General features: G+C 48.8%; 1 protein-coding gene across 1 annotated transcript; it reads left to right on the top strand.

The window, feature by feature from the left end:
- Window positions 1–15,835: 15,835 nt before the first annotated feature.
- Window positions 15,836–16,255, top strand: LOC147975372 (ethylene-responsive transcription factor ERF071-like). Its single transcript, XM_087520385.1, has one exon. The coding sequence runs from the start codon at window positions 15,836–15,838 to the stop codon at window positions 16,253–16,255; it is 420 nt and encodes a 139-aa protein (XP_087376511.1).
- Window positions 16,256–16,809: the final 554 nt, after the last annotated feature.

Here is a 16,809-nt window from a genome sequence, read left to right as displayed (position 1 = left end):
GCCTTATTTTATTGTCTGTGTTTGGCCCTATCAACCCTTGTTTGTTTGCACTTGCACTATAGAACCCCCTTTAGGCATTCCCCTCCTCTATGCTACTTTTCCCTCTCATCTCTCTCCTCAACTGAAGATCGGCAAGACAAGCTACACCAAGGATTCTAGCTCGGCAACCAACTAGCAATGAAGACTTCTGCTAGAATCTCCACGACCAAGTGCAACCCCGTAGAATTATGTTTAACCCTCCAGACTAGAAACCCATTCCTAGACCCTTCGAGACTTCACAAGATACCCCATATCGAATCTTTAACAATGTGCTTGACCCACAGAATTGCAAGAGAACCAATTAAGCCTCCGTAACCTTGCTTATCACTGGGCTCATTATGGAACTAGTGGACATAGTGAGAAAGCAAATTGTCACCCTAATATAGCACAAGAACTGACAATGACATAAGGAAGACCAATTTGAGGATATAGGAATAGAGGACAAATGACTTCATGAGTTTGTATCAGTGACCCTGATGAATTATCTGAGACTTTGGTAAATCATGAGTGATGAATGGATTTGGCCTATACGAGATGATGCTTTCAATGGTATAAGGTTATCTGTTTAAAGGACTAGATAAACAATTGGCACCTCAGAAACCATGCTTAAGGATAATATAATAAAATGTTCACTCGCACACTAGAATCCTTGAAACCCTTAAGCCCTGCTAAGCCACAACATGGTCGGGTCATGACCATAGGTCTTGACTCTAGATCGAGAACACCCCGGACCATACTCAACTGTGACCACCACCAATACCCCCAGCTTACTTTATGTACCCCATGAACAAAGTCTTCATGGAGTGCTTAGACAAGATAGTTGTCATCATCATTTGGTGACCTACTTGTCCACCCGAAGACGGAAGAAGAGCCATTCAGCTAGTCAAGGAACATTTGAAGACCGCCATGCCAAGGAGGAAGAACTACACCAACCACCATCGTCAAGAAGTGAACTTTCTCGTCAAAGACCATGAGTATCTGCAAACCACTCCTCTCAGAAGGACCAAGCATTTCCTTGTCAAAGGGAAGCTCACTCCAAGATTTAACAACCCCCGCCGAGATTGCTACGAGATGAAAGAGAAGACAGTTGCCAGCTAGAGTTACCACCTGAGTCACCCACTGTGCACAATGTTTTTCCACACGACACCACTCCAGAAACGTTTCCAACTTCCTAACTTGCCCGATCTCTATGAGGGCATTAACCACCGAGCCATCGACCCCTAGACCAATCTAAACTACCATGAGTTACCCATTAGCAACCTGGATCAAGAGGAGTGTCATACACGAAGCCACACCATCAAGTACTTCAAGCTCAATGGAGCACTACACGGAAGCACAAGCAACATGAGGACTTGAAGACTACCCCAGATCCAAGTTTCTGTATCCCTTTCCTCGCCTAGTTTGGGAATCTCGGGGACGAGATTCTTGTAAGGGGGGTAGGTCTGTCACACCCTGATTTTCATGCCACAACACTTAAGCTAACAATCATGATAAAATGTGGTTTGACAAAAACTTTTGAGTGTTTTGGACCTTGGCTTGATTGGATTTTTGTCTGTTGTTTGCAAGTGCTCTAAAAATCAAATAAATCCTCCAACTCCTATACTTCATCTCCTTGCTCCAAACTCTTGAACCAATGATCATGCCATGTGTATAGGACATAAAAATAATTTCTTACAAAAATAATTTGGCCAAATAGTATTTTTAAAAATTAGTTTAACAAAAACCCCTGAATTGAGGTTTGCACTGCAAATACTTAATTAAGGGCAGTAAAAATCTTTCCAAAAATATATTTGACTCCTATTAGATATAGGATACCCAGAAACCGCAAAACTATAATTTTAAAAGTTATTTTCCTATTTTATTTAAAAGCTTTTTCTTAAGGCCAGAAATGGTCTTTAATAGGGAAAAATTATTTTATTGTTTCAAAAATATTTGAGAAAAATCAGGGAAACTCAGTGGACATATATTTTCCATATATATGAGTTTAAACACATGGTCATGTTCAAAATATTGGACAAAACCTCCCAAAACTATTTCTGTCCATTTCAAGGATTTGAATATTTCTACAGGAAATATTCCCCAACTATTCCAAGAAAATTCTAGAATGTCGCATATGACATGTTTGATGATCTTGCCAAGTATCATGTCATGGAGAATAGTATAACCCCATGAAATCTCCTCAAAACCATTTCTGTCCATTTTGAAGTTTGAGCAACTTTACATTGCCAAACATGTCCAAATGTTCTCAAACCTTGTGAACATGCTAAAATGGTGTAATAATGCATCTAGACCAAATGACACAAGTTGGAGAGAATGTTATCTTGATCAAAGTGCCCCAAAACCCTCTCTGGCCAGAATCAAATCTGAACAAGTTTGTACTACCAACTTTCTCTCCTTGACCCCAACTTTTGTGAGCATGTTCACATGACCAAATGAGGCCACTACACCAAGTGGTGCATCAAGGAGAAGTGATTTGCTCAACTAGATCTACACAAGTCCATTTCTGATAATTTCTAGGGTTTACAAAAGTTGCATTGGCAACTTGGCCCAAATAAGCTCCAAATGGGTGGAAGTCCCTAATTATATGTGTCATTTCACCCTGTGGAGTCTCATGGCAATTGGAAATCTTTTGCTTACCAAAATCATTATCAAACACCTTCTGCCACTTTTCAAAAATCACCATTTGGACCACTAAAACTATTCTCCTTGAGCTCAACTTTTTACCATAGCTCCTCCTGGTCCTCTCCTACCTCCAGTAATTCTTCCCTGGCCTCAGCTCAATAATTGAGGTGTAAAATGCCCCCACTTACCTCCCTGGACAGCCCCTCTCTCCCTCTTCTTCTACCTCTCTCCTCTCCTACTGGCCACCCAGGGCATCCAAGGCCATGTCCTACTTCTTTTCTCCTCCCTAGAGCTACCAGACATGCTTGGCCGTGCCCACTTTACCAAAAAAACAGCATGCCGGCCATTTGCACGCTCTCGAGCGCGCTACAGTGCGCTCCCGCACTGTAGCCGCCCCCTTCCAATCGCCTTCGGCCACCTCGGGCCTCCCCAGCACGCCCGACGATGCGCCTCGACATCTGCGACATGCCACGCCTCTGTTCCCACGCTGGCCGCCCGAGCGCGCCAATGGCACGGCTCACAAGCGCAGTGTCTCTGACCCCCCCCCCCCGCTCTCTCCCTTAGCTCCCCTCGGCGTAGTCCACACCCAGAAACACCCCAGACATGGCGCCAGTTCCTCCCGAGCCCTGTGGCAACGAGCAGGAGCTCGCCGGGCACGGGTCCACGGCACCCCGCCGTTCGCCTATTTAAGGGCCTCCCCGAGCCCTCCTCTCCTCACCACTCACTCTATCACAACCCTAATCACCCCCCTACACCACTTGTTCCTCTCCAAAAGCTCTCGAGCTCGAGATCAAGCTCGAGCTCCGCCGCGGTGGCTCGCCATCGTTCTCATGGTAGAAGCTCTCCCCAATGCTCCTAAGCCTCGATCTGGAAACCCCGCACTCCACTAATCCTTTTCCCCCTATTTCCCCTCTCTATAGCGAACCAAGCCACCCCGGCGACCGCAACCACCTCCAACTGAACGGTGACTCGATGCTGAGTCCAGCCGTGCCCTTGCCCGACCACGCCGTGCCCTACATCGACGCCGGTGAGCTCGTCGGCCCTCTGTCGCAGGGTTAGGGATGACAGGCGGGCCCTGCCTGTCAGCCTCTCCTCTCCATCGCCCCTCTCCCTCTCGCTGACGCCTGGGCCCCGCCCGTCAGGTTTAAACCTGGCGCGCACGCGAGCACCAGTGCGCTGGGCTACCTCTTTGGCTGGGCCTGCTGCGCTGCGGCTGTTCTGGCCCAGCAGGCACAGAGCCCTTTTTCCTTTTCTTTTTCTGTAACTTTTCCAAAAAACCCACACGATTAAATAATAATCCAAATGCAATAATTCCAACTCCTAAATTCTTGTAATAATTCTAACTCCTAAATTCTTGTAATAATCCCACCTATTTATTGGTGCTGTTTGCACATTTTTCCAGAAAACTTTTCTTCACACATATTTCGTAAAACCCTATTTTCCATTTCTGTGATAAACTTTAGAAAATCACAAAGAGCTCAAAATTGATCCAAATGCCATGGTTCAAATTCCTAGATGCTTCTAAGTTCATAAGTTAGTTTATGAACATTTTTCTCAATACTTTCTGTACCACACAAAATAATGAGCCATTTCTTCATATTTGTCAACTTTGTAAATTCATAGGAAAATCATTTCAACTCCAAATCCAGTGAAACCAACTCCTAGATGCTTCTAAAATCATGGTTTGTTAAATGGGTGCCTTTGCTCATTTTTCAAAAATATATTTCTGTACACTTCTTGCAAATCCATAACCCCTTGATTCCATCATATCAAAATGTTTAGAAACATCCACTAACCCAACTCCAATGAAACCACTCTGGTTATTTTTCATATAACCAGAGATGTCCTAGAAAAGTCAAATTAATATTTTAGAGAACTTTTATTTTCTGCCTTGTTGTGTTGCTTTTTACGGTTGCTTTCGACGATAGTTGACGAAGTAGACGAAATGCTCGGAGTTGGACCAGAGATATTTGAAGACCTCGAAGACATTGTTAAAACAGGCAAGCAGCCCTTTGACCATGTCTATGAAACCCTTTTTATGCATGACATATAGCACCATATTGTTGTTGCAACGGAATCATGATGAGGTGGAACCACTTTGATGGTTTGCCTCCATTACTTCCTCATTGATACTTGCATTGTGCATGACCCTACCTCCTTTTGAGGGTTATGCCGGTGGGAGTAGATAGGATGCTAAAGTAGTTGCTACGCAAAAAGGGACGAGAATATGCATGGTGATGGAGACAAAGTATTTTCAAAAGACTTTTCGAAAACCCCCATCGGGTGCCACTTATGCCCGGGGGAGATGATGAGTTGGGTAACCACTTAATGACGAAGTGGTGTACCGAGGCAAGTGTGTGTGTTTTTTTTCAAAATAGATTAGTTTAAGTTGCGATCGTTATTCCAACCTTACATGCGCAACCACTCTACCCTTGTATGGGAAAGGGCATTATTGATTACCTAGGCCGATACTAGCTTGGAGCCCGCATTACTAGTGATGGGAGAGTTGTTGGTGCACTCTCTCGGGACGGGGTCGTGCCAGGTAGGGCGGTAAAGAACATTTTTATGGGGCACCGGACACACCGTTGGTACCCCGTGCCAGTGGTATCTGATGAATATGGGAGCGAAGCTCCACAATTTTAAAGTTGTGAAATATTGGGCACGGGGGTTACTACCAATCGAGTGGACTCCATGTTAGTGTCGTCTAGGGAAAGATAGTGATCGGGTGCTTACCCCGGGTACTTGAGGTACCGCGGGTCGTGGATGACACGGAAGTTCCCCGGATCTTGTGGGTAAAGTGTTCAACCTCTTCAGAGTGTAAAACTATTCGAATAGCCATGTCCACGGTCAAGGACAGTTGGGTAACCGCTCTTGGGCTCCGTCCACATGTTTACAAACCAGTGTATGTGTTTGGATAAGTGGGAAGAACTACTTGGGTCAAGTCAAAGGACTTGACATGATTGAGTTGGGTTGATGCCCACTCTATTTATGTTGATATCTATAACCTGTCCTCATGGTTAATTGAATTCTCCTGATGCATGTCTTACAAGTTGTTGAACATGTCATTGCACTCAAAACTAGCTTTCTGCAAAAATTTACCTATATCATGCATTGTTGTATCTTGAACCAAAACATGGGTTGCTTGCGAGTACATTCAAAGTACTCATTGGCTTGCCACTGGTTATTTTATTGGCCAAGCATGAAAGTACATGATATATTGAAGAGTACCTTGGTGATGATCATGCGCGCTAGGACGCTTCCCAGTCAGAATGCCTGTAGGGTTAAGGCAGATGGCATGGGTCCAAGTTGTTATTGAAGATTTCCGCTGCGATGATACACTCAAGACTTGACCATAATGGTCCTACTTGTGTAGAACAGTATGTATGGATGTAAGACTCTTGTTATTCAGCTTCTGTGTGTTCAGTGAGCATTGATCTCTGGGATCACTGTACACGTGCATTCGGTGATCTCGACTTATGAGTCGGGGTCCCCACATTTAGTTATTATATACGTCAACGAACGATTCTAGCAGACGTAACCGTTGGATGTCAATCCAACGGCCGTCGTGTTTCTTCAATCTCTGATCTTCTTGCTCCAGCCGCCAAAGCAGCGCCGGCGGGACCGCCTACTCCTGCCTCCCGTGGCCGGCTGTGCTGCCGTGCAGGCCTCAGCGCCACCTACTACTCCCACCGCTGTCCAGGGCATCCCTCTACTCACCCACACCCCCTGTTATTCAACGGCGACGGCAGCCTCACACCGCAGCCGAACCGGTGAACGCTCGTACTCCTCTCTGTGTGGGCATCCACTGTCGCGTCTTCCTCGGCTCCGCGTCGTCCCCTGCCTATGCCTCGCCGTCGACCACCGCCGTGGTGCTCTCGGCGCGGCGTGGTCAATGTGGTCAACGACCGACTTCCATCGGAAGAGTACTGTATGTGGACAGGCTGACAGCTGGGTCCACGGCAGCCGCAAGGAAGTGCCTCCTTATTACTCGCAAAATAATTATTCCTCCACCGGACAGTGGGGACCCACCGGACGGGCCACCAGTATTTTGTGAAAAAAATCGTTTCCCCCTGACTGCTGGGACCCTCCGGACGGGCCACCGTATTTCGCGAAAAAAATGTTCCCCCCGCTGTCAGCTCGGACCCACCGGAAGTGCCTCCTTATTACGCACAAAAAAATGAATACTCCCTGGCTAGCTGGGACCCACCTTGGTGGGAGGCTGACTTGTGGGCCTACTAAGTTGACACGGACGAAGGGCTTTGTCAACTTAGTCAATATGAACGATTCTAGCTCCAGTGACCGTACGATGTCCTCCAACGCCCGTAGTGCTTCTTCAACCTCTGGTCTTCTTGCTCCGGCCGCCCAAAGTAGCGCCGGTCATGCCGCATGCTCCTGCCTCCCATGGCCGGCTGTGCTGCCGTGGAGGCCTCACCGCCCCCTACTATTCCCACCGCTGGCCAGGCCCTGCGGCAACGGCAACCTCACACCGCAGCCGAACTAGTGAACCCTCTTACTCCTCTCCGCGCGGGCTTCCACTGCCGCATCTTCCCCGGCTCCGCGTCGTCCCCTTCGTAGGCCTCGCCGTCGTCCACCGCCGTGGTGCTCTCGGCGCGGTGTGGTCAATCTGGTCAACGACCGACTTCCATCGGAAGAGTACTGTAGAGGCGCACACGTAGCATGTACACGTACGTACAGCGGCCAGGGTGCAAGAAAGAAAATACGGCCACGTATGTGTACATACGGGCGGGGTCTCGAACGCCTACTCGCGCATACGTACGGCCAGGACTCGTGTACATGGCTGGGTCGGAACGGAGAAATAGCATCGTCGTCGTGTTCATGGGGAGGCAACGGAATGCGTCGTGTTCATGGGGAGGCAACGGAATGCGTCGTGTTCATCGGGAGGGCTTGGACGGAACCGCAGAATGGAGGAAACGGCCTTGTGTTCGACTGGCCACGTTCGAAACGGGATCCTGTTCATCGGGAGGGGTCTGGCGTACCGCAAAACGGATGAAACAGACCTCCTACGGTCGAAACGGGGGTCATGTTGATCGGGAGGGGTGTGGCGTACCGCAAAACGGACGAAACGGACTTGTGTTGGAGCGCTACGGTCGAAATGGGGGTCCTGTTCATCGGGACGGGTGTGGCGTACCGCAAAACGGGACTCCACGGGATACTGTTCATCTCCACCATCGACCCCCTCCAGCCTCCACGAGCTACTATCCACCGTCGACCTCCTCTAGCCTCCACCTGCGACTGTTCATCCACGGGCTCCTGTTCATCCAGCCTCCACCGCGCGCTACTCCACCGGCTACTGTTCAACCAGCCCTCTCCACGGGCTCCTGTTCAACCACCCCTCCACGGGCTACTGTTCATCCTGCCCTCCACCATCTACTATTCATCCTACCCTCCACGGGGTGGTCCTGTTCATCCAGCCCCAACCGGCTCGATCGATCGGGGTCTTGTTCATCCAGAGGCAATACCACGGGGTCCTGTTCATCCACCCCCACCGGGAATGTTCATCCAAACCCCCCGCAATGCTCACTGTTCATCCAGAGGCAGCATCGATCGGCTTCAGTTAGCAGCAGTAGCAAAGGAATCGCTCGATCGGGTTCAGTTAACAGCCATCGATCGATTGCTCGGGTTCAGTAACGCGTAGCCTGCAGTGTAATCGCTCGGGTTCAGTTAGAGCCCAATGCCTCGCTCGGGTTCAGTTAGAGCCAAAGCCTCGCACACACGCGCGTACGTGTACGAGAGAAACGCGCATCGCTCGGCCCCCGACCTCCCACCGTAACCGGGAACTCCCCGAAATTTTCCTCGCCCTCGCTTCTACCACGGTTTTTTCCGTCATGGATGGCCCAAAGAATGTCATGCAGCTGCGTCTCCGGCCCGCCCAGGACGAAAAGCCCATTTTATGTCATGATTTTTTGTCATAGAAGTAGGAGCCCACCACATGTATGATGATACCGGATTTTGTCACAATTATCGTCATAGAAGTGTCATATGTATGACAGAAAAAAAATTCGTTCGGCCCGCAATGTCACGGATGTGTCTTTTTTTTGTAGTGCTTCTTGGTCACGATGCACAACCAAAGATGACTTATTCACCTGGATGGAGGGAGTAGCACAGTCTGCAAGCATATATAGAGAGAGACGTGTAGTGCGATACTATAGAGTAAAGTTTGTGCTATATGCACATACTTACAAAATGCGTACGGATACACAAGGTTTCCAAACTTTCCCTCTTACATGCTTAATTAAGGACGCTAATAATTCCCGAACATTCGGGATTTATCATTTGCGTCCCAAAACTAATGAGATCACCTTACGAAACTAAATTATACTCCTACTAAAAGCCACGACGCTCGCATGAGCGCTTGCGGCGCGCCACGAGTGCCCTGGTGCCGGCCGTTTCCCAGCGCGCCGACACAATGCCTCTTCCTCAGCCTCACAACTCGCGAGGTGCTGATAGGTGGCTTGTCGGTGGGCGAGCGCGATCTCACCGATGTGGTGATCCAGCGCCAACAGGTACTCCTCCTCGCTGGAAGCGTGCACCCGGTCCACGTACCACCAAGCGTAGATGAGGCGCTTGGGCCCGACTGCACTCAGGGCTTTGGCACGGGCGTCCTCTGCCGTCCTGACGGCCCTTGCATGAGCCTTCTGCGGAAGAGCCAATTGCCCGACTCTCTCGAACACGACATAGAACTGCCAGGCAGCTTGCCCGGCGGCGCGCTTCTCTTCCTCGACCTTCTTCTCCGCCTCTATTTTGGCTTTCTCTGCTGGCGGCAAAGCCTCCCACATGGTGACATCCATTTCTTTCCAAAGCTCCTCAAGGCTGGGGGGGCTCGACGGGTGGCGTTGCATTCTCCTCGTAACGGGGAGCCGACGCGAACTCCGACACATGTGCTGGCGAGATTGGGAACGCCGACGTGTCCACCTCGACACGTCACGGCGAGGAGTGGAACACCGACGCGTCCTCCTCGACTAGTGGCGGCGAGGAACGGAACAGCGATGCGTGACCGTCTAGGCGGTGCAGCGAGGGGCGCCTAGGGCCTGGGAGGAGCGATGCCATGGTGGTCGACGTGAGAGGGAGGGGGAGGAGATAGCAATGAACATGAGCATTCTTCCGAATGCCGTGGGAGGCACAGTATTTATAGCGAGCAATGGCACACCTACGAAAGATATCGACTGAGCTGCACTGACTTAACTGCAGGTCCAGTTGCATCACTGACATGTGGGCCAGACCCCTGTTGGGCCCATATGTCAGTGAACCAATGCACATGTAGTAAAGTAACTGAAGCAGCGTCCTGGAAGATATGTTGCGTGATTAACGTAACAGCTACGTGAGCATATTTGTTTGACTAAATTATGGGGGAGGGAAGGGGTGGAAATATTGCTGGTCACAACGGATTGGATGAGCGTGGGGGGAGGAGAGTCATGCATGCAGATTTTTTTTCCACACGGGGTGGAGCGGTGGGACCACCGTAGGGAGAAGGAGAGTCTGGCAGGCATATTGTTTCCACAAATGGAGAGGAAAAGATTTGCAGACGAACGGGCTTCCTGCAGGTATGAGGAACAGTGCATAACATGTCTCATCTTGCATGCCAGGCTAGGTATAGTCTCAAGTCATTAAAAACATACACGCCCAACACATGTTCATATTTCAAGGTGCACTAAATTATTGCATGCGATGGTTAAGGTTGGCCATAATGGTGGTATCTTAGCTTGTATCATGCACACGGGAATAGCAAACATGCAGATGTGGCAAAGAATTAAAGAAGAGAGGGAGGTTAGAGTAACTAGTGTTCATGCATGCATTGGTAAACACATTTTTTTGTGAAGAACAACAACATTAGTTGAGTACTTTTCCAGACTACAAAAACTATTCCACCGCCTCTATCTTGCTAAGAGTAGGTGAAATTTTTGAATCAAGCCCTTTAAACTAGAAGGGAGGTAGTAGTACTTTAATAGCTCTTGTTGTGATGACAAGATAGGACATGGCACGCACCTGGACGGAGGAACTAGTCTGCATTGTTTATTTAAGTTTTGTCTGAAGTCAATGTACCTCTACTTTGATCAAACTTATAGGAAAATGTATCAACATGCACAATGTTAAATCAATATTTTTATGCTCATTATAAAACGTAGTTCTTATAGTCATTATAATCAGCATTGTAGATATTGATATTTTTAGTATAAATTTGGTCAAAAATTTTGCAAACGGTTGACGAAAGTAAAATGGACCAGAGGGAGTATCATGCATGCGGAGTAGGCAAAAAAATTGCTCATTTATAGCCGGTCGAAGTCTCAAAGGGCGCGACCACGCGATTGAGGCGAAGGTCATGGGAGGCGCGATGGTTGACGGAATTCAGTGAAGTTACCCACCCGACGGCATGGCATGCGAACAGGCAGAAGCTATACCGTCAGGCTTACGATATGGGTCTAGTAGACATGACATCTAGTGGGTCCCGCATAGTTCTAGAGAACTCTTTGGGGGCTTGCAGCCGTTTATCCACCGGGCAAGCCAGCAACCCCATGCCGTTCACACGCCCTACTTGTCTCCGTCTTCTACTAGTACAGTACCTTACAATAGTTCGCTCCCAGTTGTCCCGTCCTTTCACATTACACCAGTTCAACTTCTCCTAACCCTCCTCCAAAATCCATGGCCTCCCAAATCTCCATGGTCGCCGCTGAGTACCAGGTTAGAGCCATCACCGGCGATGAGTTCATCGTCATCTACACACGTTGATCCAATGGTGAAAGCATGTCTTGCTCGCTTCCTACGCATGTTCAACAGTTCAACAGATGAGTGGGTCGCTGGGCTAGATGTTGAGTACACCACAGTCCTACAAAGAGAGAAGATTCTAAAGGAGGCAGAGAAGAAGAAGCCTGCCATGATCTAGGTTAGCGTACATAACGTGTGCTTGGTCTACCACATATGCCATGCCGATGTTGAGTGCCAGGATTTTAAGAACTTCCTCTAGGACGAAAGAGTGAAATTCGTTACTATAGACTTTAGGAACGACAGGGATGTCCTGGGTCAGATAGGCCTCGTTGTAGGCCAGCCCTTCGATCTCCAGAAGGCATGCCTGGTGTCCTCCTCTCAGCCTTCAATGCTGACCCTGGCAGCAGCCATAATTGATCCTTCATACGCTAAACTTAAGTAACCTCACCACGAGTTTCATCATGCATGGGAGTCGAAGACATTAGATGAAGATCACATCCTGTACGTAGCAATGGATGCCTACCTTTGTTTAAATATCTACAAGGGTTGGATGAAGAAGCAGAGCCCAGTGTCCGGTTCAAGCAAAGAAGCGTCGGCGAAGAGGAAGAGGAAGAGGGACGAGGACGAAGTCGAGGACGTGTACTAGGACTCCGAGTACGTGGAAGTGTCGTCGCTCATGCTGGTTCTACTGCAGTGTCAAGCGGACTAGTTGCTTAGTTTATTTTCAAGGGTGTGTTGTGCTGAGGCCCCAACAGAACTATATTTATGTTCCTTCTCGTTATTTGAATTCTTTAGTATGTACAGTAGTACTAGGACTATATCTTACTACTGTTCTTCTTGCAGTTGGTACTACTGCTCGTGTCTTCGTGTTCCTACTGTACTTAATACGTTCGTACTAGTAATATAATTTGGTTCAGTCGATTTGTGAAAGAAGCTCGATGGAGCGAAGGAAGAAGACGGCAGAGAAGCTACCCCAGTATCTATATTAGGGTGGCAAGGTGCCCATGATTTATCTTATGAGTGTTGGGTGTGGAATGCAGTTCACCAGAAAAAATGGATCATGCCCGGGGTTAAATGGGTGGCGGGGGTGGGGGGAGCATGGTAGTGGCAGGCGGTTCAGGGGAGGGCGCGGCGGCGGCGGCAGGCGGTTAGGCGTGTGGACGGCTGAGAAGATGAATCGTGCATCAATTTCGGAGGTTGAAGAAGCCCTTCTAGCCATGAATGTTGCATAAAACGGCTCACAAGAGTTGACTGAGCCGAATTGCTCCTTCAGATTGCATGATCCACGTGGCATTCAAGGTCTCGAAGGTAGATTCCGTTTTCGCACCCGGTTTGCAGGCTCGACGCGCGCGCGACCAGCTTCCGCCATGACAGCCACCATGCGCGCCTCCTCCGCGCGCGCGGAGACGACAATGACACGCTAGTTCCTCCTCGCCGGCGTGCTGGAGCACGCGCTCGTCCTCCTCTTCGTACGCTGCGTGCATAGACGCGGCTCCACCAACTGCTCGCGTGCTTGGCAGCACGGCGGCATCGCGAGGAGGGACTGCAGACGACGTGAGTGGGCGATCCTTCGACTTCATGGCACAGGGATGGCGGTGACACGGTGGTGATGGGCAAGAAATTGTTTGCCGGAGCAGGCGGGCACCGGCATGTGCAATGGCGGCGGCATATTGATGAGTGCGCGTATGGGAGCTTAGTTTAGTTTTATATAGGGTTGGTCAAACTTAAATGAAAACCGTACTAGTACACGTAAACATTAGACTTAGGCAGCGCTTTTATGAGTTACCACAGCCATGATACAGAATCCTGTGCAAGCGCGTGAACCGCGGCCGCGCGGTCGATCAAACGGTGCATCACCGTGTCGCGCTCGAAGGACATCCACCAAACCCTTTTGTGTGTGTGAAAACAATCCCTGAATATTACTCAACTTTTTTTCCTGGAAAAGTTCTTGACGCTACAATATTTCCATATATTTGAATTGAGCTCCAGTTCGTGTTTATTTGGATTTGGACATTTTAGGTGCGCCCTAGTTTTTTTTAATAGTGATTTTGTGTGTGTGACTGAGAGAGAACGTGTGTATGTTTCCATATGTGTGTTGTGGCAGAAGGGCAATGTGGAGACGGTGTGGGTGTGATAGAGACATAGAGAGGTGTGAATGTGCAAATGATCATGCATGAGTGAGACATAGACAGATGCCGATACATTGTGTATACATGAGATAACGGTCTTCTATTTTACTTTTGTGTGTGTGTGAGAGAGAGAGGAGCATCCGTAACACAACAACCGTCTCTCTCGATTCGTCCATCCCTCAAACGATCGCATGTAACACATGCATCAACGCGCACATTTTGACACCCTCACCCGGCCCCTGCCCACCTCAAGGCCTGCACATCTCTCTCTATCTCACATGCACAATCTCTTCGTGAATACCCTATTTAGCATGTAGCTTTCCATCACATACACACACATTTCTCTCCTTCGGTTTGTTTTCTCTCAATATCTGACACACACACACACAGCACACATCACACACACACCCTCCCCCGAGCACACTATTCATTCCCATCCAAGGTTATATGGCGACCACTCTCGCTTGTGCTTCTCTGCACCCCAGCATGCACAACACCTCAATCTTCAAAGAGGGCATCGAGGAGATCGAAGATGGCGACCACACTGCGCTAGAGAATGCGGGGCCATTTGGAAGCAGGATGATGTGACGATGGCTGACTAACTCATCCCCCACCCTCTCTCTTGCACAAAATTACCAATCCCTCTCTCCCCCGCACAAATTTATCAATCCCTCAGCCCACGAGATCCTTACCCTCCCGTCCATGTTTTTCCAACTCTCTCATCAAACCTGTTGTCTCTTCTCCTTCCACGTGTACAGAATCCGGATGCACATGCATCTCATGTACATTACATGTCTCCATCTTTCTCACATACTTAACTTCTTCCTCTCTCTTTCTCTCTCTATCTAATTATATATCTCTCTCTCTATCTCTGTTTCGTTAGGTTTGTCTCCTACTCTCTCGTCCACATACATACAATCTTTCCCGCCCTATCTGCTCCATCTTCACAAGCTCTCTCTTCACGTTTCATTCACACATTGGGATATGTTCAAAATGTTTCTTTTTATAATGGCTGATGTAGAGTTATTGTTGGTTTTGTTGCATCCTACAAAGTAATAACTATGAAATGCATCTTGATTGTCATTTGACCGGGATTATGTGAGTTTGAGCATGTTGTGAAGTACTATAAACCTCATATACATCTTGGAATTCGACAATGATTGTAACTATTGAATTGTATAGACCATTACATTTGAAGTCGGTAGCCTAATATATTTATTTCACAATTTCAATAAATGATTAATTCACTACATACTTAGAAAACAAATGTGTACTCCCTCCATTTTTCATTTAAGTCCGCGTATTAGCATTGGTAAAAGTCAAGTTTTGTAAACTCTCAGAAAGTTTATAACAAATTTTTTTAACATATACAATAACAAATAAATACCATTAGAATCATTATTGAATGTACTTTCACATCATACATATATTTTATGGTAAATGTTGATATTTTTCTATAAACTTGGTCAAACTTTAGGAAGTTTGACCTTGGTCAAACCTAATATGCAGAGTTTACTAGTACTACTCGCTAGTTGCTTAGCCGAGTCACCCAACACGCCACACGGGGAGTTCGGTGTCACAAAATGAGGTCAGCGGGAAAATCTCCCGCGACCCTGATTCGAGCAGTGGGAAGTTACCATCATATCCTTCGGAACAGGCCTACGGATGACGGTTGGTAGGGGGCTATTTTCGTAACTTCAGGTTCACCCTACCCAGCCAACCCCACCCCGACACCCAGAGTAGTACACCTGAATACTCCCCATTTTCTATCCCCACCGCAAAATAGACTTCTCCACAGCACCGCAGCCTTCGTGCTCCTCCCCTTCTACATCGGCGCACTCGTCCACCGCAGCGCATCTGCCTCATCGACAACCGCGTACGCCGCACTGCAGCTGGTGCACCATCGTCGTCATACACGGAGCCTCTTCCCCGACACCGTCTTCCACGGTCTCGGATCTGCTTCCCGGAAGCCGACGCCAAGCACAGAAGCGCCACCGTCGTGGACAATGAACTGACTCCCGTTGCCGACCATGACTCACAGAGGCCGCCGCGACCATCGTTCTCCTCGTCAATTAGTAATGCGTGTATTGAATCACTTAGCAGTCCATGTGCAGTTCCAATTTTGTTCATACCTACCCTTAAAATTTCCTGGGTGCTATTCTTCCCGTAAAAGTAATTGATACAGGAGTGACGCCAATCCCCGAAAGCCGACGCCAATCCCTGTGCCTCCCACCGCTCTGTGCCTTGCCACCGCTCTCTCCCCGCTCTATGCCTCGCCACCGCTCTCTCCCCGCACTTTCTCGCCTCGCCGCCACTGCGCCACCATGCCACCGCGTCGCCGGGAAACTTGGGCATACCGCGGCATCCCCGTGCGCCCCTCTGGTGGCTTCTCCGTCGAGATCTGGTTCCGCAGGATGCGCCTCGGCCTCGGCAATTTCAACACCGCCAATGAGGATGCCGACGCGTACGGCGCGGCGGCATGGCGCCTCTGGTGGCCTCATAGAACATTGAACTTCCCCAACGTGCCGACACGGGAGCGGGCACAGGAGCTCATGCCTCTGCCGCAGCTTATCATCGACGAGGATCGTCGCGACAACTGGAGGCGGGAGCACCGTCTTGTCATCGCCGAGATGGACGAGGAAGCCATGGCTCTGTGGCGCCAACCCTTCCCGCAGGACATCATCAACGAGCGTGAGTTCTACGTGCAAAGGAGGGCGGAGAGGGATAAGAGGAGGGCGGAGTGAGCCGCCTATCGCAAGGACAAGCGTAGGTGAAAAGCGGACGCTCAATTCAAGATGAGGCTAGGAGCAGCGTCTCCCTGGGAATCCGACGATGATTGGTATCTTCATGCCTACAGTCAGACATCGGAGGAGGACATCACCAAGGAGGAGTCGGACGACGAGGAGTAGTTGAATAATCTATTTTTTATCTATCTATGCTGAGAACTATCCTCTACTCTCTAGTCTCTACTCTCTTTTCTACTTCTCGATCTTAGCAGTGTAAACGTTTTTTAAAGCGCCGCACGTTGCGATTCTGTTGGAGATGCTCTAACATGGAAGACGAGTGCTTTAATGTTGCCCACAAGATGCGCGAGTATTACTAGTAGTATATTTTTCTTGCCATGTTGAGATTTTAAAACCATGAGTGCGAACATGTAGAGCAACAATGAAGACCAAACACGGGATATTGGGGACATCTTCAAGGAGCGTGGCAAGTTAAAGAGGAGCTGCACCAAACCTGTAAAACGACCTTTGGTAAGTAACACCCTTTCAATTACTTTCGTTTAGACTTGTGTTCT

This window comes from Triticum urartu, chromosome 4A (genome assembly GCF_056163025.1).
Source record: "Triticum urartu cultivar PI428250 chromosome 4A, HENAU_Tu73, whole genome shotgun sequence".
NCBI lineage: Eukaryota > Viridiplantae > Streptophyta > Magnoliopsida > Poales > Poaceae > Triticum > Triticum urartu.
Note: the sequence above shows the minus strand (reverse complement) of the source record. Positions and strands in the feature narration are given on the sequence as shown.